We start from the raw sequence: 23779 nt of genomic DNA, 5'->3' as shown, positions 1-23779 counted from the left end.
TTTTTAGAGATGTCCATTCCTCTTCAACTCTACTGCCTACTGCGCTATTCCTTATTGCTGTATCTATAGCGTTAGAGAAGTTCAAACGTATCTCGTCAATCCTTAGTACTTCCGTATCCCACTTCTTTGCGTATTGATTCTTCCTGACTAATGTCTTGAACTTCAGCCTACTCTTCATCACTACTATATTGTGATCTGAGTCTATATCTGCTCCTGGGTACGCCTTACAATCCAGTATCTGATTTCGGAATCTCTGCCTGACCATGATGTAATCTAATTGAAATCTTCCCGTATCTCCCGGCCTTTTCCAAGTATACCTCCTCCTCTTGTGATTCTTGAACAGGGTATTCGCTATTACTAGCTGAAACTTGTTACAGAACTCAATTAGTCTTTCTCCTCTTTCATTCCTTGTCCCAAGCCCATATTCTCCTGTAACCTTTTGTACTACTCCTTCCCCTACAACGGCATTCCAGTCGCCCATGACTATTAGATTTTCGTCCCCCTTTACATACTGCATTACCCTTTCGATATCCTCATACACTTTCTCTATCTGTTCATCTTCAGCTTGCGACGTCGGCATGTATACCTGAACTATCGTTGTCGGTCTGCTGTCAATTCTGATTAGAACAACCCGGTCACTGAACTGTTGACAGTAACAAACCCTCTGCCCTACCTTCCTATTCATAACGAATCCTACACCTGTTATACCATTTTCTGCTGCTGTTGATATTACCCGATACTCATCTGACCACTTCACTGACCCCTACTATATCTAGATTGAGCCTTTGCATTTCCCTTTTCAGATTTTCTAGTTTCCCTACCACGTTCAAGCTTCTGACATTCACGCCCCGACTCGTAGAACGTTATCCTTTCGTTGATTATTCAATCCTTTTCTCATGGTAACCTCCCCCTTGGCAGTCCCCTCCCGGAGATCCGGATGGGGGACTATTCCGGAATCTATTGCCAATGGAGAGATCATCATGACACTTCTTCAATTACAGGCCACATGTCCTATGGATACACGTTACGTGTCTTTAATGCAGTGGTTTCCATTGCCTTCTGCATCCTCATGTCGTTGATCATTGCTGATTCTTCCGCCTTTAGGGGCAATTTCCCACCCCTAGGACAAGAGAGTGCCCTGAACCTCTATCCGCTTTCCGCCCTCTTTGACAAGGCCGTTGGCAGAATGAGGCTGACGTCTTATGCCGGAAGTCTTCGGCCGTCAATGGTGATTATTTATCAAAATTTAGGCAGTGGCGGGGTTCGAACCCGGGACCGAAGACGTTTTTGATTATGAATCAAAGACGCTACCCCAGACCACGGATAGCCCGTCATAAACTGAACAGAAATGAAGCATGGAAACAGGAGGAAGGTGTACTGAATTGTGGAAGAAAGGAGCAAAACACAGTGAACGGTAGAAGTTGTGAGCGTGTGGGTGCTATTGTCATTCTGCGCATCGGATTAATCTGAGATGTACCCTTTACCCTGTGGCTCCTGAAAGATGCAATTTCCACCCCCACACTACTACAGAAGTCAGACAGACGCTCCTAACGTTCTAAAGAGAAATGCAATAAATATCTTCTGGAGTCCTCTTCTATAAGAAAATGACAAAAAAATTCACAAAATTTATTATGTAACTAGTGGGATACTTGGGTACTGGAGTAGTCCTAGTTATTGTAAGAAAAACATGAAACTAACGAAAATTATTATTTATTTTGCAAAAAATCTGAGAAATCACATTGGCACTTTTAGTCATGAACTGAACAAGTTATTTCTGGGTTCTTTTCGGAATGTGAAGTTACCGCTGAAGGATAGGATTCGCTAATGAAATATCTATACAAAGTTTAAGATTTTTATTGACTTGCCAGAATGGCTGAGAGCAGCGCCTACTCAACTTTAATAATTATCCGTTAGAATGTTGCTAGGTATGGTCGAGGCTGTTGCGTGTGAAATGCAGTGAAGTGTACTGTTGTGGAGGAAGTATGGGTCTCGCAAGAGCTGTAGCGCACAATACTGTAAGCTGCAATGACTGCTGTCTGCGCCACTCGCTGCTGACAAATAAGATAACTCTCGTTCTATCTGGATTGACCTTCGCCAATCAAACTCTCCCTACGCCTTGATGAAGTCAAGGACTCCCATTCGCCCCTAGTCTAACTATTGGCGTGGTACACCGTCAGGTAACCAGTCCACCGTGGTGCCATTCATAAATTCGCTCACAGGCATTTAACTCTGTCCGTTCACACCGCACAATAATTGTGGCAGCCAACACAGTGAAAAAGGCTTAATCGCAAGGACTCAATATAGAGTTTCACTCTGATTCGCTCTCGACAGAGGTGCTCTCCCAGTGAAGTACTGAGGAGAGACTTGTTCCTCGCTCTCTGAGTACACGTACGAGCGCACCCACTCTCGTTACGTGTTCACTCCAAGAGCGACAACGGAATGGCCCCTCTCCACGCCAGACGTGAAAGGGTATATTTTTCGGTCTCTTCCATTACTCCTTCAGATCAAGGCGTCAGGAATATCGTCTGCCAATCAGCTTTGCTCTTCTAAAACGGGATAATGACGTTACGTTTAATGCGACCAATCTGGAAATCTGTAGCATCGGTGTTTGGGGTTTGCTGTCTCCTTGTGAAAACCTCTGAAGCTGCGTGCTGTGTTTGTAAAGAAAGCATAGGCTGGGCGCTCCCACACAATGTAGCGGAATTTGCTTTTAAGGTGAACATGGGGTCGTTCTCCCTTTCACTCGGGCAAACACTGTCTGCTCTACAGGCGGTCGCCGGCCGACAGAGATAGGTTGACTCGTCCTCTGAAGGGACCGCCCCCCCCCCCCCCCCCTGGCGTGTGGTTTGCCTCTCCCAAACTAAAAGCCCCTGTGCAACCGTCGTGTCTTGAATGTGTGTGTGTGTGTGTGTACGCCAGCCTCGAGTATTTCAATCTTGGTGTGCACTTGTGATTTACTAGTTATTTGCATATCGTTTTGGTGTACATAGTTGCACGTAGTCAGCGCGTACACAACTTTCGCACTAGAGCACGCCCCGCTAAGCACAACAGCGCAGGCGCAGCGCTCTAGTCTGTCTCCGCAATACGAGATGGCGCTGCCTTAGAGACGGACCAAATTCTGCTTCCGCCGATCCGCGTATTAATATGTAACGCAGACAATGGGATTGCTGCTAATGCAGAATCTTTCCTCCTCGCGGATCACACTCGCGCAGTGATACCTGAACTCGTGAGGTATTATAACGAGTGTACAGACCTCCGATTAGTCAGTCTGCATTTGTCTGCACCAGTCTGTACGAGTCTGCATTAGTCTGTACCAGTCTATAGTCAAGTTTCTGTCTGCGCCTAATAAGATTATCATATTCCTGTACATAGCCATGAAGATAAATGTATACACACTTTTTCAAGTATCAGAGATATGTGAGAATAAGATTAACGTACCAAGACCAAAGGAACTTCAGACTGTCAATTGTAAATAGCATCCAGAACCAAGTTAAGCAATTTTATGCTTGTTATTATTTTAATAAATGTGTGTGAAAATTAATCGAGTTCTGTTTGAAGTTGGTCATTGTCAATCTGCTACTCAAAGCGTGCAAGTGGCATTTCTATCGTCTGACCTAACGGCAGAAGATAAACACGCCACGATAAGACCACGAGACATATTGCTGACGCTCGCCTACTTTGTTAAGGCGACAAGTCAAATAATCTGATGGTGTGTGTACCGAAGGTCTTACAGTACGCACACCACACGTTTACATGAATTCATACAACATTGACTTTATCTTATCTTGTTTGGGTTCGAATGAAGCGTCTTGATGTGAGGAATATGATTGTGAGGGCGGAATACGTAGCAATAAAGGTCAGGAGACCATAACGTCTTACAAAGTTCGAGATGTGCCACATCGGGCCACCTTGAATGAGTGTGGCGTCGTGGTCCTGTGGTCACGGTGTTAAACTGATATGGCGAGATCATGTTTCGAACCTTCCGCGTAAGTACTTTTTTTTTCCGCCAAATTATTTTGTGTGTGTCCGATGACTGACGTGTCTGTTTGCTGAGTTCAAATTTCGTATATATCGTGGTTCATGTCTGGGGAGTTTCGTGGCCAACGGAAGTGTATAAACTCACCCGAGTCTTCCTGGAGCCACTCTGTAGCAATTCTGGAGGTGTGGGTGGCGCATTGTCTTGCTGGAACCGTCCAAGTCCGTCGGTGTAACGTCCGTTTGCGATAGCGACGTGTAAGGAAAGGACCTACAGACGAACGTAGCTTCTGTTTGTTCCACACAAGTACCACAAGTTATGACTTTTGAGTTCCGTTTTGGAAGCTTTGACTCTTGAATTCTTTCGTTGTAACGTAGTTCACTCCCATTTATTTGTTTTTATTTCTGCGAGAAGTCTGTGAGGTATCTCGTCTACTTCGACTATTCATCTCATTTATTTGCGTCGGCAGTATTTACTTACCACATTACTCATATTCTGTAGCCAATGTATAGTGTGACAATTGCTAATTCTATAGAAGGATAACAGGTATGTCAATGTCCGGACGGACAGTTCATAAATTTGTGAAAAAAAAGGCCACGATGAAGGTTTCAAAACGAATCTGCCGTTTTGCAGTCCAATACCGTGGTCACACAACCACGACGTAGTGGTTCTTATAAGCCGCTCGATGTTGCACGTCATCAGGTTGGACTGTTCACTGTTTGTATTTTGCTTCTTTTTTTACCGTTTAGTACACCTTCTTCTTGCTTTCATGCTTGATGTGTGTTCAGTTTTATGACGCGCTGTCCATTGGGCCGGTTTACCACTAAAGCTGATTGCGCTGTGATGGGGAACTTCACAGGTCAGGAACGGGTAGACGTCTCCAGGAAATTTATATCAAATACTAGAGTCTACCGTCCATTCGTGGTGTAAAAACTTTAACCTCCTAGCGGCAATTCAATCAAAGTTACATTTGTTAATCGCATATTTTGACATTCGCAAATTTACAACGTGTGTGAGAAAATTAATGAGACATTTTTTTTATCCATCAAATTTTTTATTTATTTATTTTTATTCTCAAACAACAATATTATCCCCTTCAAAGTAGTTTCCTTCTGTAGCGATCCACCGACGGAGTCGCCGTTCACAGTCTTCGTAGCTGCGCTGAAAGGTTTCAACTGACAGGGTCTTCAACCCTCGCAGTACCAAAGAACGTGGGGGCGGGAGGGTACTTTATGCCCACCTTTTGAAAATACTGAAATCTACTCCGCTACTTTATTTTTTGAAAATTTTGTAATAATAATTTGTCACCTCTGGTTGTTTTACGTTTTTAGTTTTAAGCTTAATCGGAAAATTTAAGTTTTAGGGAGGTGGTCATAAAGTTTTCCCTCCCCCCCTCCCCCCCCCCCCTCTGCCGCCCCTCGATAATTGTTGCGACTTCCCATAACGGTCGTCTTACTCCGCGAAAAACAGCATTCCGTGACCTTAGAACACATGGACATTATATTTCTCTGGTTTGGCAGCAATAATGGTCTCAACAATGATTTGTTTGTCTTTGCTTCTTTATTTTTTCCTGTTCAGTGGCACTTAGTCCAATCCTAGATACAGCTGTGACTAAAAATGTATCAGCCGGCCGCGGTGGTCTTGCGGTTCTAGGCGCGCAGTCCGGAACCGTGCGACTGCTACGGTCGCAGGTTCGAGTCCTGCCTCGGGCATGGGTGTGTGTGATGTCCTTAGGTTAGTTAGGTTTAAGTAGTTCTAAGTTCTAGGGGACTGATGACCACAGCAGTTGAGTCCCATAGTGCTCAGAGCCATTTGAACCATTTTTTGAACTAAAAACGTATCGACAATCACTTACTGAGAGAGAAATATCACAAATTTTGGAAGAATCTACAGATTCTCAAATTGAAGTTGATGAAACTGACTATGCACTGAGTGAACCTGACGAGGAATGCGTTGTGCGCGAGTATGTGGACAGTGGTAGAGTGCCTACAGACGCTGAAGATGAACTCTCCGCACCTGAAACAGATGACGACGCAGCTTGCGAGGTTAGTGACAAGTATGTCACGAGCACTGGAATAATTTCTACCTCCAAACCTCCTCACATCAGAAGACGAGTAGCACAAAGAGAAGGCATAAGAGACCAAGGTAACGTAGGAACAATAAGAGAATCATTTGAAAAGTTTTTGTCTTCAGAAATTGTCAACATTGTGTACCAATGAAGAAGAGGCATTGAGGCAGAAAGTACCGAAGAAAGACTGACTTGAATTCATGGCATATATAGGGCTACTTATTATTATTATTATTATTATTATTATTATTATTACAGATTTATGGTCCAACACTTCAGGAAGGTTTGTTTATGCTGCTTCCATGAGCTGAACCAGATACCAGCAGATTACTAAAATACTGAAATTTGACGACAGAGTCACGAAGCGATCGCAGGAATCGTGACGAGTTTGCTGAAATACGAGAAGTTTTTGATAAAATGAATGAATTACTGCCAAAATATTATTCTGTTGGGATGCATACGGTTATTGATGAAATGTCATTGTTCCGTGGCAGGTGTCCCTTCAAGATCTTAATGAAGGAAAAACCCGGTAAATACGGTCTACTTATAAGCATGCTCACAGACGCTAAAACCAGATAGTTAGCAGGATGGAGCCTTATACTGGGAAAAGAAGTGATGGTACACAACAATCAGATTCCGCTGCAGCTGTGGTTAAACTCCTGGTGGTTCCCATAGATAATTCGGGGCGAAATGTCACTACACACATTGCACTTGATTCGGCGGAACACCTATCGAGGAATCACAAGCTAACTGTCGTGGGAACGTTACAAGCTACTGGGAAACACATACCTGAGGAACTGGAAGGCGTCTCAAGACGGGAATTATATTCTAGGAAATTTGCTTTCAGTGATACTGGTATTGGAAATATTCCAGTCATAGTTCTTTCTTATCTCCCCCGAGAAAAACCCAAACGAAATCTGCTGTTTCTGTGACGCCGCAATTGGTTCACCTACTGACACTAAGAAGAAAACAGTTGTAAATTTATATTGTAATGAGGCTAAAGGTGACGTTGAAACGATATATCAAATAGTGAGGAAATAATCAAGTAACAGGGCTACAAGAAGGTGGCCGCTGTCTGTTTTCTATACTCTTGTAGACACAGCAGCGGTAAACAGTCACACACTGTTTTTGTTGGACTTCCTGGACTGGAATGAGAAAAAAACCTAATAAGCGACTACTTTTTCTTCAAGAACTGGGACTGCAGCTCACGAAATCATACATGGAAGAAAGGGCTACAAATATTGCAGGACTGCCAAAGCCTGTAGTTTCAAGTCTGGAGGGTATTCTTGGACGGAAAATCAAGCAGAACTACGGTGCAAAGGAAAACTATTTTATGTTCCAAGTGAGAAGCAGATTCCGAAGAAAGTGGTGCATAAATTCTTCTCACAAAGCGGTGTTGTGTACCTAAGGCATTTGTATATACCTCACGCTTTTGTAGGATTTTTAATTACAGTAAAGTGTACTTCAATAGTACTGTAAGAATTTTTGCTACTAATTTTTCTCAAGATAATTAGACTTAGTAAACTTAAATGACGAAGTAAGTGAAAGATAGAAAATGCATTTTTGGAAACATTTTTAAAAGAAATATTCGGGTTCTGGATCCTGATTATGTATCACCAGATCTTTCAAGAGTATGTTATTAATGTAATTCGAGAACAATTAATTTTATTTGGTTTTAAATTTTTTATGGTGGGCGAAAAGCACGCCCCCCCCCCCCTCCCCGTTGGTAATCTACGTTACTGAAAATAGTTTACCATTGCGAGGGTTAAACATGACGGTCACATTCTTTCTTTTTAAGATATTTTTCAATTCCGAGAAAAGTAACAGAGATTGAGATCAGGCGAATAGGGGACGGGGGGGGGGGGTGGGGGGTGGAAGAATAGGAGGTCAAAACTTCCGCGACAGAAGCGGCTGTGTGATGTGGGGCGTTATAATGATGCAGCATCCACTTGCGGCCATCATTCTTATCGCTAAACGTCGGCTTGATCTCACAAGACCACACACATCTAAGTTTTCGTCGGTTTTTGAAGTTCAAGGTCTCCTTGAGCGAGGTTCATCTATGTGTTCTGCGCCTTGCAAGAATGATTTGTGCTAGCGAAAAACTTGTGCTATTACGAAACGTTCTCCGGATATGTATGTTCCAACTTTTTAATGGTCACACTCGCCGATTCCGCAAGTTTAACACCAAATTTGATGTCATAACCTTCCTTTAGTGTTCTGTTTTCGTAACACGCAACAGAAAAACACTTTCATTGATGTGCTCTCAAAAATCACATGATGGCTGTACGGAGCTGAAAGTCGGACTGAGCATCTGGATTTGATGAACGCACCGGTCTACAGAAGTAGGCTCACTGCTTTTCTCACATACCTCGTACTCGTGTAAACCTATAGATGAACCATGTACATACATAAACAAGTTTACACGGGTCCCTCAGAGTGCGCGCACTACTCACACTTAATGTCCAGTTCCAATTGGCACTTTTCGCCCCCATACACGTGTCTAAATAATTTTGCAGCTGGTTTTGATCATCTCCAAACGCTCTAAGACGCTGCTCAGATACTCCTCTAAACCGTTTATATAGATTAAGAACAGCAAAGGGGTAATAACACGTCCATGAGGAACGCCAGATATGAGTTTCGCTTGTTTTCGATCACTATCCGTCAGTTGCTACGATCCACAGGAAATGACGAATCCAGTCGCACAACTCAGACGATACGCCATAGTGCAGCAGGAAATTGATATCGGGCCCTGGCCATCATGTCTTACAAGGATGCAGAAAACTGGAGAGGCCGACTCCATAAGCTCAGAGTAGCTGTTATGCGCGAGGTCCTCGAGTATTTGCTGAATGTATTCCAGCCTTACGCTACATTTATTCCCTGATGTCTCAACATATATCACACCGATTTGTTAAATATTTTAGCCACTGTTTCCGTTTGACATTCGGTGTTCAGAACGATGTACTGCATTCTACTAGGCAATGTTCATTGAGAAATTCGGGTGTCTGTGACGATGTTGCACGGTGCTGTACGCCTTAACGAAATATAGGAAGACGGAATGCCGGCCGCGGTGGTCTAGCGGTTCTAGGCGCTCAGTCCGGAGCCGCGCGACTGCTACGGTCGCAGGTTCGAATCCTGTCTCGGGCATGGATGTGTGTGATGTCCTTAGGTTAGTTAGGTTTAAGTAGTTCTAAGTGCTAGGGGACTGATGACCATAGATGTTAAGTCCTATAGTGCTCAGAGCCATTTTTGAAGACGGAATGTATAGTATCTGATCAAAAGTATCCAGGCATCTGTTAGTGGACATTAATTTAGTACGTGTCCAACTCGGCTTCAGCTCACGTAGGGACATTGTCAGTGGGTTGTCTGAATATCGGTGGCAGTCCATTCTTCCTCAAGAGGCGAAACCCGAAAAGGCAATGACTGTGGACGCTGCGGTCTGCAACGAAGTCAACATTGTACCTAATCGCAAAGGTGTTCCATTGAGTATAGATCGGGAATCTGGACAGACTTGTGCAGTCCAGGAATGTTGCTGTTCCTGAACTGTTTCCCCTATTCGTCGTCGTTTTTTACTAATGTGTCTCGCATGTAAGCGAGTGTGTGCGTGTGGGTGCGTATTTACGAAACAAGCTGCTGCGCCGGCAGTAGCGCTGGGGCGCTGCCAAGGCCGCGCCGGCGTGCAGTAGCAATGCAGTAGCGGCTGTTGGCTGTCGCTCCGCGCGCCGCCTGTTCGTGTCTGAAGCAGCTCACTTCTCATTTGACGCGTCCTCGCCTGGGACACACTCGTGGCTTTAGCGACACTGTTAAGCCTGGGTCTGCGTTCCCAGGAGTTCGGTCTGCGTTCCCAGGTGTTCGGTCTGCGTTCCCAGGTGTTCGGTCTGCGTTCCCAGGTGTTCGGTCTGCGTTCGCCGGTGTTCGGTCTGCGTTCGCCGGTGTTCGGTCTGCGTTCGCCGGTGTTCGGTCTGCGTTCGCCGGTGTTCGGTCTGCGTTCGCCGGTGTTCGGTCTGCGTTCGCCGGTGTTCGGTCTCCGTTCGCCGGTGTTCGGTCTGCGTTCGCCGGTGTTCGGTCTGCGTTCGCCGGTGTTCGGTCCGCGTAGTAACAGAAGGCACCACGACAACTGTGCCCTTCGTGAACATTATTGCCGACCACCTGCGTCCCATCACGCTTGACGCCTTCCTCGACGGCTGTGGCACCTTGCAGCGTATCATGCACAGCGTATCGTGCACAGTGGTTTAATGACCGTAGTAGTGAGTTTACGTTGATATCCAGGCAGCCGAATTCGCCTGATTTGAACCCGATTGAAAACACAGTAGGGTGTCAGCTACGCACCAACAACCACCGGCCCATAATGTACTGGATTTGCATGACCTGTGCAAGGACACCTTGTGCAGCACTGGAAACGTACCAAGGACTGGTCTAATCCATACCACGCAGCATCTGTGTTGAATTGCATTGTGAAGCGGGACCAACACGCCAGTAACCAGGTCATCATGTTTCGACTCGTCATTGTATTTCTAATGGTACCGGTTTCGATTTCATAGAGTCATTATATAACCTAAGATCCGTACCTAAGTTGCCTAAAGACTGGAATGTTCGGTCACTCACACCAGTACCCAAGAAAGGAAAGAGTACTCAGCTGAATTACAGACCCATATCACTAACGGCGATCTGCAGTAGGGTTTTAGAACATGCTCCGTATTCGAACATTCTGAATTACCTCGAAGGACATGATTTATTGACAAAAAGCCAACACGGACTCGCAAAATATCTTTCTTCAGAAACACTATTTCTTTATTCTCAGATGTCAAATTGATTACATACATTTATATTTCCAGAACACTTTTGATACCGGTCCACAGAAGCGACTTCCAATCAGATTGCGCACCTATGCAGTATCCTCTGTGCGACCAAATTCGTGATTTCCTATCAGAAAGGGCACAGTTCGTAGTAAAAATGATTCAAATGGCTCTAAGCACTATGGGACTTAACATCTGAGGTCATCAGTCCCCTAGACTTAGAACTAATTAAACCAAACTAACGTAAGGACATCACACACATCCATGCCCGAGACAGGATTCTAACCTGCGACCGTAGCAGCAGCGTGGTTCCGAACTGAAGCGCCTAGAAGCGCTCGGTCACAGCAGCCGGCACAGTTCGTAGTAACTGACGGAAAGTCGTCGAGTCAAACAGAAGACATATCTGGCGTTTCCTAAGGGAGGTCATAGGCCGTCTGCTCTTCCTTATCTAGGAGTATATAAATGATTTAGCAGGCAATCTGAGCAGCTGTCTTACGTTGTTTGGAACTCCAGTACAGCACTCGTGGCTGCCGCATCGCGGTCGCGAAGTGGGGCCGAGGCAGTTCCAGATAAGTTTTATAGTGTGAAGATAATTTATGGATTTGTAGTATTAGCTTCACGATGTCCACTGTAGACAAACGGTAGCTACTGTTATTCTGAAGAACATTGGGTTACCCCGACTGAAACCTAGGTAAATTCTAGGCAAATGGTGCAACCGAGGCTGTTTATTAAAATTGAAACCTATGATGAACTCATGAAGCTGTCTGCACGGGTGCTTTTCGATCTCCAAAACCGTCAGGATGCGTCAGCATGAAATTTGTTGCAAAATTCTACACCAGAGATCAGCATATAGGGGGTTATTTACTCGAATCTCTCGGATACACTTCTTGAAAATGGGAAGGACCAGAGATCTTTTTTTTTTATTTTTTTTTGTATCGTTTGGCACCCTTTCTTACTTCAGTGACCTACGATAAACTACAGCCAGAAGTGGACCACCAAGTTCCTTCGTAATATTATTGCCTTTCTAACATAGCTCGCCCGTCCTTGTTGGTACGTGATTAGCATAACGCAATGGGTCTTTTTTTCTCCGTGCCATTTCTGGCCGTGTATCTTAATCCGCTGTCTCCTTCAGCATCTGACCGAGAAGTGATGGTCGCATTGCATGTCCCTACGTCCGTGGCGCGGTCATATTTTTAACTCCTTTTATGACAGTCTCGTATATTTCGCTTCCCCTTTGTGTTCCCTGTAGATGCTTTTACGATACCGCGCAGCCCTGCCGACATTTCCATCACTCTTTATCGCGTACTCCGTATTCTGTTTGCCAGTGGCGTGGTGGGTCTTGTCCAGAGCGGTGCAAAACTTCATCGCGTTTTTTCGTTGTCTACTCATTGTTTCAGGTTTATGATTTATCAAAATAAAAAAAAAAAAAACTCATCACAATTATCAGCTATGATATTACGTCATTAATTTTAGCATGCTTTGGCGAATACATGGTCTCCCTTTCGTCAGAATCCTTGTGATGTTCAACCTGTTCTGTCCATACGTTACAAAAATTTCGTATGCCTTTTGGAAGGTCTTACAAGTTGACAATCTGTGGGTCAGTTGTAATGAGCCAGACTACAAATCCAAAGGTCAAGGAGTCGATCGCTTATCACTCAGGGATATTTACGCTGATCAGCCGGAACATTATGACCACCTGTCTAATAGCCTGTATGTCAACCTTTGGCACGAATAACAACGGCGATGCATCGTGGCATGGAAGGAATGAGGCCTTGGTAGGGTCGCTGGAGGGAGTTGGCACCAGATTTGTACACACGTAACGTAATTCCCGTAAATTCTGGTGGGGGGGGGGGGGGGGGAAGGCGGCCACGAGCTGTGACACCACGTTCGATCACATCCCAGATATGTTGGATCGGGTTCAGGTGTGGCTGATTGGTGATGAGTGGGGGGGGGGGGGGGCAGCACATCAATTAGAACTCGCCACTGTGTTCCTCGAACCACTCGCCGGCCGGGGTGGCCAAGCGGTTAAAGGCGCTACAGTCTGGAACCGCGTGACCGCTACGGTCGCAGGTTCGAATCCTGTGTCGGGCATGGATGTGTGTGATGTCCTTAGTTAGGTTTAAGTAGTTCTAAGTTCTAGGGGACTGATGACCTTAGAATGGCTCTGAGCACTATGGGACTTAACATCTATGGTCATCAGTCCCCTAGAACTTAGAACTACTTAAACCTAACTAACCTAAGGACAGCACACAACACCCAGCCATCACGAGGCAGAGAAAATCCCTGACCCCGCCGGGAATCGAACCCGGGAACCTGGGCGTGGGAAGCGAGAACGCTACCGCACGACCACGAGATGCGGGCTGATGACCTTAGAAGTTAAGTCCCATAGTGCTCAGAGTCATTTGAACCATTCGAACCACTCCTGGTCTTATGATATGGTGCATTATCCTGCTGAAAAATGCCACTGCCTTCGGGAAACATGATCCTCATGAAGGGGTGTAAGTGGTCTGCAACCAGTGTACGAAGTCCTTCGCCGTCTCGGTGCCTTGTACGAGCTCCATTGGACCCATGGATGCCGACGTGGATGTTGGCTAGAGCATAATGGTGCCACCGCCAGCTTGTCTCCGTCCCGCAGTACAGGCATCAAGGAGCTGTTGCTGTGGAAGAAGACGGATTGACGCGACCCCATCGGTATGGTGAAGGTATGTGTATTCCTGAGACAATACAACGCTCTGCCACTGTGCCTGCGTTCAGTGCTGATGGTCACGTGGCCTTTCCAGTCCAGATGTTAAAACTGTCACATGCTTGTGTTGTCGGCTGTGGATGCGTTTCGTTAGGAGTATTCGCGGAATGTGTGCTCAGACACACCTGTACTCTGCCCATCATTAAAGTCTGACGTTAGTTCTGCCACAGTTCGCCGCTTGTCCGTTTTACCAGTCGCCCAGCCTACGACGTCCGCATTTGTAATGAGGGGTGGCCGCCAAACCTCACGACCTCCGGACGTCGTTTGACACCTGCTTTCGCAACGGGGCGTTCAAAACACCACAGCACCCCTCCAACAGCAAACAGTTTCCGAAACGATCGTGGCGAGCCTCCTTAACATTTCAATCCACATTCGGTCGATCTAGATACGCCGCACCCCTTGCTCATTCTACACAGGGACAGCATTCTCACCGACACTGCCCGCACCGTGCGTGCGTCTGAGCAGCAGTCATTCCTCGCCAGGTGACGGTGCTATCCCGTGGACGGGTTCATGTCGACAGTAGGTCTTTGGTGATAATGTTCTGGCCGATCAGAGTATTTGTCGTTGACCACTTCTTACACCTCTGGCAAAATTTGTTGATTTTGAAAAAATGATGTTGTACCGTAGTTCGGAATCCACATCAAAAGATAGGTTTAACTGGTTGCGTGAGTCAGTTCAGAGGTCGGAGGAACGCTACGGCATACTCTCTCCAAAAGGATCGCGCCTAGTAAAGCTCTGTGGTGTCAACTGCCCCTCGGATTGACGAAAGCTTTATCTTCTAAATGTGACATAATCCGGGAAGTTCAGAATTTGTTTCTTTAATTCCATTCAGCGCTCGCAAAAAATTGTCGTCGGACTGTAATTTCGATTAGTAACGCGTATCTTCAGATCCATCAGGTAAAGCGAAACCAAGCACAATTGGTCAGCAATATATGTTTTGTAAGCAATAAATTAATAAACAGTGAATTTGATATATATGAATAAATCTCCGATTCTTAAAAAAAAAAAAAAAAATCACACTCTCTGCCTGAACAGATTCAAACGTCTGATTACTTTACAAATGAGTTAACATGTTACATATGTGCTGTTACGCATGTAACAGGAAAATGTTTAGAAAAGTTTTGAAATTGTGTGTTAAGTTCGTTGAAAGTCCGGAAATGCTGTCATTATGAAACTCTGGGCGATTACACTCGGGGTAATTTGTGCTGTTCTATGTCTCGTATAGTGATGTACTTTGGCAAGTACATTCAGTGGAGTCACTGATAAGCGTAGGTACTGTCTGCAAAATGTGTTGCGAGTACAGTCGGTAGCATACAATAAATAAATTAAAACCCCTTGAGTCTCGTTTGTTATCGGAATTAACCAGACAAATCGATCCATCAGCTAATTACGGCGATGCGCCGCCACCCACCGAATCAAGAAACAGCTGTCAATCCTTCCGGTTTCTGGGCCTGGTGAGGTTTCCCGTGTTGAGTCACATTAAGTCGTTGCCCTTCCACCTTTGCAATCATACTTCCGCCGGGATCCCAAAAGCTTTGGTTTCCCGGATACTGCCCGTCGAGTCATCGTAGGGACTGCTGCGGGTCGCTGGATCGTATCGTTTATGGTTAGAACTAGGGCGGTAGCTCATAGCCTTCGAACCTCTAACTTTCGTTCTTCATTAATGAAAACATACTTGGCAACTGCTTTCGCTTCTTTTCGTCTTGCGACGTCCCAACCTCTAACATCGCAATACGAACGCCCCCACCTGTTGCATGAACAGAAAAAAAAGCAGTAATGACCTTTTGTCCTTTGATCATTTTGTAGGAATTGTCAGCGATAAAAGTTTCGTAAAAGTTTGAATTGTGTGTAAAGTTTATTGGCACTAAGAATCCTCATTTTCAAATAGTGGGTTAATGAAGTTCGGGTAGTTGGGCGCCGCCAGTTAACGCTGCCTCAGAACAAAAACAGTTTGTAACTGTAATATTTGGCTCTGTGAAATATTCAACACAAGATTACCCCTCTTAACGGGTAGAAAACGACAACATATTAAATTCGTACAACAATCACGTAAAATATTGAAAATGAATTTGTTTTTAGCGCTGGATAGGGAACTTCGAAGTGATATCGGTTTCCGGGATAGTCGCTTAATAATATAGGTACATCATCCGTCCAAAAAATTCCGAGACGGCACAGTAAATTATCACAATACGCACGTATGGGCAGCTGCAAATTTTCAAGTAGTCATGGAGGGGAGGTCAGGTTCGCTTCAGTATCAGTGTATTTGGGCGGCAAAATCGAAGGGCCATACACTTTGGTAAACAGATTACTAGGTGTTGTGCGTACAGAATTACCAGCTTTACTAAAGAACGTTGCCCTTGTAGGAGGACAACGACTGTTGTTTGTGACTACGCGGCCCCACCCCTTTGTCTGCACATCATGCGGCACTATTACAGCTTACCGTAACGTTTCGTGGTCGATGGATTGGCCGAACAGATCCGATGTCATGGTCACTCCGTCCACTGGACATGAATCCGTTGGATTTCTGGCTAAGGTAACATCTAAAGACTTTGTCGTATGCTCAAGTCATTGCCAGTTTGCAGGTTTCAGGAACCTGTGACCAATGTGTGTGACACAATCCTAATGGAGCCAGCAATATTTGAAACAATGAGTGATTCACTGCGAAGAAGGACTGAAGGGTGTGTCAGGATACGTGGTAACCACATACAGCACTTCCCACAGTGTCTGCTTCTACGTAAGAAAAATGGTTCAAATGGCTCTAAGCACTATGGGACTTAACAGCTGAGGTCATCAGTCCCCTAGAAGTTACAACTACTTAAAACTAACTAACCTAAGGACATCACACACATGCATGCCCGAGGCAGGATTCGAACTTGCGACCGTAGCAGCAGCGCCGTTCCGGACTGAAGCGTGTAGAACCGCTTGGCCACAGCGGCCGGCTTCTACGTAACAGATTGGTACGAGAGGATAGAGTGGTCCATATGTCAAGAGGTACTCGGTTCCAGACATATTATAACTTTTCTCCTAGTTTCGTCCAACACTAAACCCTGTGACACGTTTCTAAAACACCTTAAAGCACAAGTTTAAAAAGGGGATGAAACATGCCTACATAAACCAGAAAACCCTTGCATTATCATTAAGTGATAAGGCCAAAGTTGCATAGTCACAAGACATACACAAAGTTGCTTGTCATCGTCGAACAGGTGTAACAACACAATCCGTACCAGGAACTGCGAACGGCGTTGCTACAGGAAAAAAAAGAAGAAAGGAAATAAGTTATGTACTGCGTGGTACATTGCATCGCTGTTTCAACTTCATCGACCGATGTACGCACGTGTGCAAACCTTAAAAACGAAAATAACTTTCGCGTGACGTGTCACTGCCAAATAACGTAGCTCGATGAAACCTGGCGCATATATGCGAAGAGTCGCTATAGTGTAGTACAGGAGGGAAGTGAAAGAATTAGGCCATGAGATGAACAAAAATGACAGCTCTATTACAAGACAGTAATTACATTGAGGTCACCGCGATTCACGATGGCCAGTTCCACGTTACAAAAGGCAGGGCTTGGTTCTTAATAGGGTATGTGATCACCGCAGATGTCAAAGCATGCTCTGTGCAACGTGCTGCCACAGTGGCCACGAGGTTGGCAGACAGTTCCTGTGGCAGGGCGTTCCTTTCCACCACCAGTTCGGTTGACAAATGGTTGCGGGTCAATGGTGTACGTGCACGTGTACCAGTACGTCTCCCCAACGTATCCTGCACGTGGTCGGTGTGATTTAAGGCGTAGGAACGGCCAGACCAGTCCATTCGCCGGATATAACCACCTACCAACAGCTCCTCGACTTGCCCAGTTCGATGTGGTCGCTCGTTGTCGTCCAATCAAACGTTGCAAAGCATCCCAGATAAGCTGAGAAATGTTCATGCCTGGGGAGTTTGGTGGGCAACGTCCATGGAGCCACTCTGTGGCAATTTTGGACGTGTGCGGTGTCGCATTGTCCTGCTGGAATCGTCCAAGTCCGCCGGAATGTACAGTGGACATAAATGAATGCAGGTGATCAGACAGGCTCCTGTCACAGTGGTATCTAGACGTATGAGGCGTCTCGTATCACTCCAACTGCACACGACCCACACCATTACAAAGCCTCCACCAGTTAGAACAATCCCCTGGTTACATGCAGGATCCATGCATTCATGAGGTTAACTCCATACCCAAACACTTCCATCCGCTCGATACAATTTGAAACGAGACTCGTCCGACCAGGCGACATTTTTCCAGTCATCAACAGTCCAATGTCTGTGTTGACGGGCCCAGGCGAGGCGTAAAGTTTTGTGTCGTGCAGTCGTCAAGGGTACACGAGTGAGCCTTCGGTTGCGAAAGCCCTTAGGAATGATGGTTCATTGAATGGTTCGCACGATGATACTATTAATGGCTCAGCATTGAAACCTGCAGCAGTTTGTGGAAGGGTTGCACTTCTGTCACGTTGAACGATTCACTTGAGACGTCGTTGGTCCCTTTCTTCCGTGATGTTTTTCCGGCCGCAGCGATGTTGGAGATTTGACGTTTTACGGGATTCCTGATATTGAAGGTACTCTCGTGAAATGGTCGTACGGGAAAATCCCCATTTCATCGCCACCGCGGAGATGCTGTGCCCCACCGCTCGTGCGCCGACTACAACACCACGTGCAAACTCACTCACATCTTGATAACCTGCTGTCGTAGCAGCAGTAATCGATCTAACAACTGCGCCAGACACTTGTCCTATATAGTCGTTGCCGACAGCAGCGCCGTATTCTCCCTTTTTGCACATCTCTGTATTTCAATACGCATGAATATACTAGTTTCTTTGGCGCTTCGGTGTTTGTGTACATAATATGTAAAGGGGAAAGATTATCACCACAAATTTCTAAAAGGTCTTGGCCGATTTTGTAACCTTCCCAACGAAATATTCTTTTAATATTATTTTGGTTAATGATTCTAATTTGTGTAACCTCACAAAAAACTTAATTAATAATAATAATAATAATAATAATATGATTCTATTTTTTGTGTAACCTTTGAACAAAATTGGTTCCCATTTAATGTACCCACAAAATTCTTTTCTCATTTAATATAAGCTCGAAACAGAAAAATTCCTAAACCTCGTAATAAAAAATAAATTCAGTAACCTGGTAAAATTTGGACGACAGCAGTGCTGCGTCATGGCCGTGTAAGATCATTCTGAATAAAAAGCAAAATTTCTCACCTCGATAAAGTCGGCAACTATCTGCTCTTACAATAGCTCTTTTCCGGCACAGCTCTGTGCAATGCTGGCCTATACATTTGTTATTTATGTAAGGAAGCAAATGATTTTTCTTTTGCAACAATCGGAATGATCATGCATAAAAAAAATTAAATTATTTAAATTGAAATGAATGCTTGTTAGAAATTAGACAAAGATTATTATTAGGACATTTTTAAAAGATTTACATGGGAGTTTACATAATATTACTAGATATGCAGGAGGCTGCTTTTTTACCTTATACAATAATACTCAGGCTCCGGCATCGCTGCACCGCGACCGGGCCAGCCAACACGATACACCAGGCAGGAGTGACGAGCACAGACAGGCGACTGCCCGCTAGCAACAACTTACTGCTGCTGCTACTACTACACAGTTCCTACTGCAGTCAACACTGCTCTTTGGTCTCAGATTCTCTTATAGCTTACATATCGCAGGCAGCACGTACCTCTTACAATTTACATTTCTACACGATTCCCTGATCAACATTTCGGTTGACATAGGGTACATATTTTTTTATATATGCGATGTATAAATTATGCATTACAGATACATTCCTCCAATTTGTGATTTAAAAAGGAATCAAAGGATAATCTACGATTGTCCTCGATGGTAAGTGTCCATCGGAGGTGAGGGTATCATCTGGAGTGCCCCAGGGAAGTGTGTTAGGTCCGCTGTTGTTTTCTATCTACATAAACGATCTTTTGGATAGGGTGGATAGCAATGTGCGGCTGTTTGGTGATGATGCTGTGGCGTACGGGAAGGTGTAGTCGTTGAGTGACTGTAGGAGGATACAAGATGACTTGGACAGGATTTGTGATTGGTGTAAAGAATGACAGCTAACTCTAAATATAGATAAGTGTAAATTAATGCAGGTGAATAGGAAAAAGAATCCCGTAATATTTGAATACTCCATTAGTAGTGTAGCGCCTGACACAGTCACGCCGATTAAATATTTGGGCGTAACATTGCAGAGCGATATGAAGTGGGACAAGCATGTAATGGCAGTTTTGGGGAAGGCAGATGGTCGTCTTCGGTTCATTGGTAGAATTTTGGGAAGATGTGGTTCATCTGCAAAGGAGACCGTTTCTAAAATATTAATATGCCCTATTCTTGAGTACTGCTCGAGCGTTTGGGATCCCTATCAGGTCGGATTGAGGGAGGACATAGAAGCAATTCAGAGGCGGGCTGCTAGATTTGTTACTGGTAGGTTTGATCATAACGCGAGTGTTACGGAAATTCTTCAGGAACTCGGGTGGGAGTCTCTAGAGGAAAGGAGGCGTTATTTTCGTGTATCGCTACTGAGGAAATTTAGAGAACCAGCATTTGAGGTTGACTGCAGTACGATTTTACTGCCGCCAACTTATGTTTCGCGGAAAGACCACAAAGATAAGATAAGAGAGATTAGGGCCCGTACAGAGGCATATAGGCAGTCATTTTCCCCTCGTTTTTTTGGGAGTGGAACAGGGAGAGAAGATGCTAGTTGTGGTACGAGGTACGCACCGTATGGTGGATTGCGGATTATGTATGTAGATGTAGGTGTAATTGTTATTATTAAACTTTTGGTTTTCTATTGATATGTGTTTGCAAAAGTCAGAACCGGAAGTGTAGAATGTGGTTTTTATGAATGTCACACGTGAAGACGGAGTCATTCGTTGCATTCCGTTGACAGCCAGAGACTCGGATGTGCCCTTCCATTTAAAGCGACTGCAGTTTTCCACGCGTCTTGCATTCGTTGTATCAACAAGGCACAGGGCCACTCACTTTGTGTGGCAGATAATTAACATCGCGTCCAGCGCCGGGCACTGCAGCTAGTCTTATGTAAACGTGGTTTTGAAATGACCACCGCGTCGCGCTCTTTAATTTGAGACGTCGTGCATGTCTGTAAGTTCGTTAGTGTCCACAGAAGGTGCATTTATTAAAAACACAATAGCGCTGCCGCCATCTTCCTCGGTGGAAACGCCGGAAGTGCAGGACACCGGACTTCCGGTGCGAGCCGGTTTGAGGGAGAGTTGAACTCTACTGTGGGGACCCATTTCCGCAGTCTGGGGGTCTCGCTGCGATAAACGGCTTTCCACAGCTAGCGTACACTCACAGTAAGAACTTGTTTCCTGTCCAGCAGTCTAGTACAGCGAGCAGTAATGTGCGGCGCGTGTTACTAGGACTACTTAGATTGAAGATATGTTTAATGGTCAAATAACTGCGATCAGTTGCTTTATTTTCCTGATTTATTTCGTCTTTATCAGTTACAGGCTGCTTTGCCCATCACGAGACGATATCTAGGTAGGTTGCAATGTGACAGATTTGGTTGTAGGTTTTGTCAAAACGAAAAACTACCTTGAGTGTCAGGGGCTCCGCATAATTGTGAACACATTTCTTCTCCGCGCATCTGTCACAAACTTGTCTGACAGACCGACGTCCGCTGGTGGTCTCGCTCACAGATCTCGGACCACGCCCACGTCAAGACGCGATCGCTCTGCGTGTAGTGTTACAAATCTCGCCTCTTAGTGTCAGAGGGCTTCAGTAAGTGCGTGACCAATATTTTTGGTTTCATTGGTGTGCAGGGTACGTCCACACGCCACGCGCGTTACCCTGTTACTGTACTGTTAACTTCTCATAGCTTAACTAAACTACAGGCAGGACTGTGGCTAGCGATATGAGTAAAATTCGTTAACACAAGCTCGGCACAGTTCAATAATTAACAACCCTTACTAAGCGTTGTTAATGCAGTGACTGATTCGCGAGCTCGATCAATAATGAATTAAGTGTGGTTCTTCCCGCTATTGTTAAAAGTTCGATAAATCGGTTGTAGATAACGTCTCAAGACGTCATGGACCTACACTTATGGCCCGAAAAAAAAAAAAAAAAAAAAAGCTTTCTCTCTCCATAGCGCCGCTTTCCGCGTCTTGAAAGCAAATTTTGAACCGAGTTTTCTGTGTTGTTAGTCAGAATTTCACATTACCGACTGCTTCGAATATCTGAAATGGCCAAATTCTAGACAGTTATTAGTAAATGTGACTACATACACACAGCTTTGCAGATACTCAAAGTTAGGAAAAATATTTTTAAAAAAAGCAAGCAGTGAAATGTTTTATAAGATATTTTCCCTGTATTCCTTCACCAGTCGTGCACATGAAAATACACACATCCAAAAAAGTTTTGCATCACCTCGGTTCCGAGAGTTCAGGAACCTGTACAGAAAATTCGAATAGAGATCAACATAAACATCATTTTCGCTCTTTTTATTCCTCATTAAAACCACACATTGCATGTTGTACCACCATACAGCGAGACCTTCATAGGTGGTGGTTCAGATAGCTGTACACTCCGGTACCTCTAATACCCAGTAGCACGTCCTCTTGGATTGATGCATACCTGTATTCATCGTGGCATACTATCCACAAGTTGATCACAGCACTTTTCGTGCAGCTTGTCCCCTTCCTCAACGGCGATTCGGCGTAGATCCCTCAGAGTGGTTTGTGGGTCACGTCGTCCGTAAACAGCCCTTTTCAACCTATCCCAGGCATGTTCGATAGGGTTCATGTCTGGAGAACATGCTGGCCACTGTAGTCGAGCGATGTCGGTATCCTGAAGGAAGTCACTCACAAGATGTGCACAATGGGGACGCGAATTGTCGTCCATGAAGACGAATGCCTCGCCAATATGCTGCCGATATGGTTGCACTATCGGTTGGAGGATGGCAGTCACGTATCGTATAGCCGTTACGGCGCCTTCCATTACCACCAGCGGCATACGTTGTGCTCCCATAATGCCACCCCAAAACATCAGGGAATCTCCACCTTGCTGCACTCGCTGGACAGTGTGTCTAAGGCGTTCAGCCTGACCGGGCTGCCTCCAAACAAGTCCCGACGATTGTCTGGTTGAAGGCATATGCGACACTCATTGGTGAAGAGAACGTGATGCCAAATTCTGAGTAGTCCATTCCGCATGTTGATGGGCCCATCTGTACAGCGCTGCATGGTGTCGTGGTTGCAAAGATGGACCTAGCCATGGACATCGGGAGTGAAGTTGCGCACCATGCAGCATATTGCGCACAGTTTGAGTCGTAAGACGATGTCCTGTGGCTGCACGAAAAGCTTTATTCAACATGGTGGCGTTGCTGTCAGGGTTCCTCCGAGCCATAATCCGTAGGTAGCGGTCATCCACTGCAGTAGTAGCCCTTGGACGGCCTCAGCGAGGCATGTCATCGACAGTTCCTGTCTCTCTGTATCTCCTCCACGTCCGAACAACATCGCTTTGGTTTACTCCGAGACGCCTGGACACTTCGCTTGTTGAGAACCCTTCCTGGCACAAAGTAACAATGCGAACACGGTCGAACCGCGGTGGTAGCACTGCAGACAACACGAGCCGTGTACCTCCTTTCTGGTGGAATGACTGGAACTGTCAGAACCCCTCCGTCTAATTCCGTCTCATAGGCGCTGCTCATGCATGGTTGTTTACATCTTTGACCAGGTTTCGTGACATCTCTGAACAGTCAAAGGGACTGCGTGTGTGATACAGTATTCATAGTCAACGTTCTGCGTTCTGGGAACCGTGGTTATGCGAAACTTTTTTTGATGTGTATTTATTAATGGTCATTTATAAAAGTTCGGAGAAAAGAATTATTAGCAACTGAGAGCCGTTCATCAGCGCACGCCTCGACTCACCGAACTCGCCAAGCCAACGAACTCTTTATATATTAAAGATCCTGGCACTCCATCCTTTAAGTCTTATTGTAGACTCTTGGTTCTTGTATATATTGTATAGTACCCGTCGTTCCCTATAGCTTATTCCTTTTTTCTCAGGATTTCGAACATTTTGCCCATTTTACATTGCAGAACGCGTTTTCTAGGCTTAAAAAACCCTACGAACGTGTCTTTATTTTTCTTCAGTCTTGATTGCATTATCAACCGCAAC

At 45.2% G+C, this 23779-nt stretch overlaps 1 protein-coding gene across 1 annotated transcript in view; it reads left to right on the top strand.

Moving 5' to 3' along the window:
• The window catches only part of LOC124550805 (flocculation protein FLO11-like), a 139994-nt gene that overhangs the window by 5446 nt on the left and 110769 nt on the right, over positions 1 to 23779 (top strand). Inside the window, exon 2 of the mRNA XM_047125531.1 lies at positions 5870 to 6021. Within this exon, the coding sequence (XP_046981487.1) occupies positions 5870 to 6021 (152 nt within the window). The remainder of the gene's footprint in view (positions 1 to 5869; positions 6022 to 23779) is intronic.

Source organism: Schistocerca americana, chromosome 9 (genome assembly GCF_021461395.2).
Source record: "Schistocerca americana isolate TAMUIC-IGC-003095 chromosome 9, iqSchAmer2.1, whole genome shotgun sequence".
Taxonomy (NCBI): domain Eukaryota; kingdom Metazoa; phylum Arthropoda; class Insecta; order Orthoptera; family Acrididae; genus Schistocerca; species Schistocerca americana.
The sequence above is the reverse complement of the archived record's forward strand: the minus strand, read 5'-3'. Positions and strand labels throughout refer to the sequence as shown.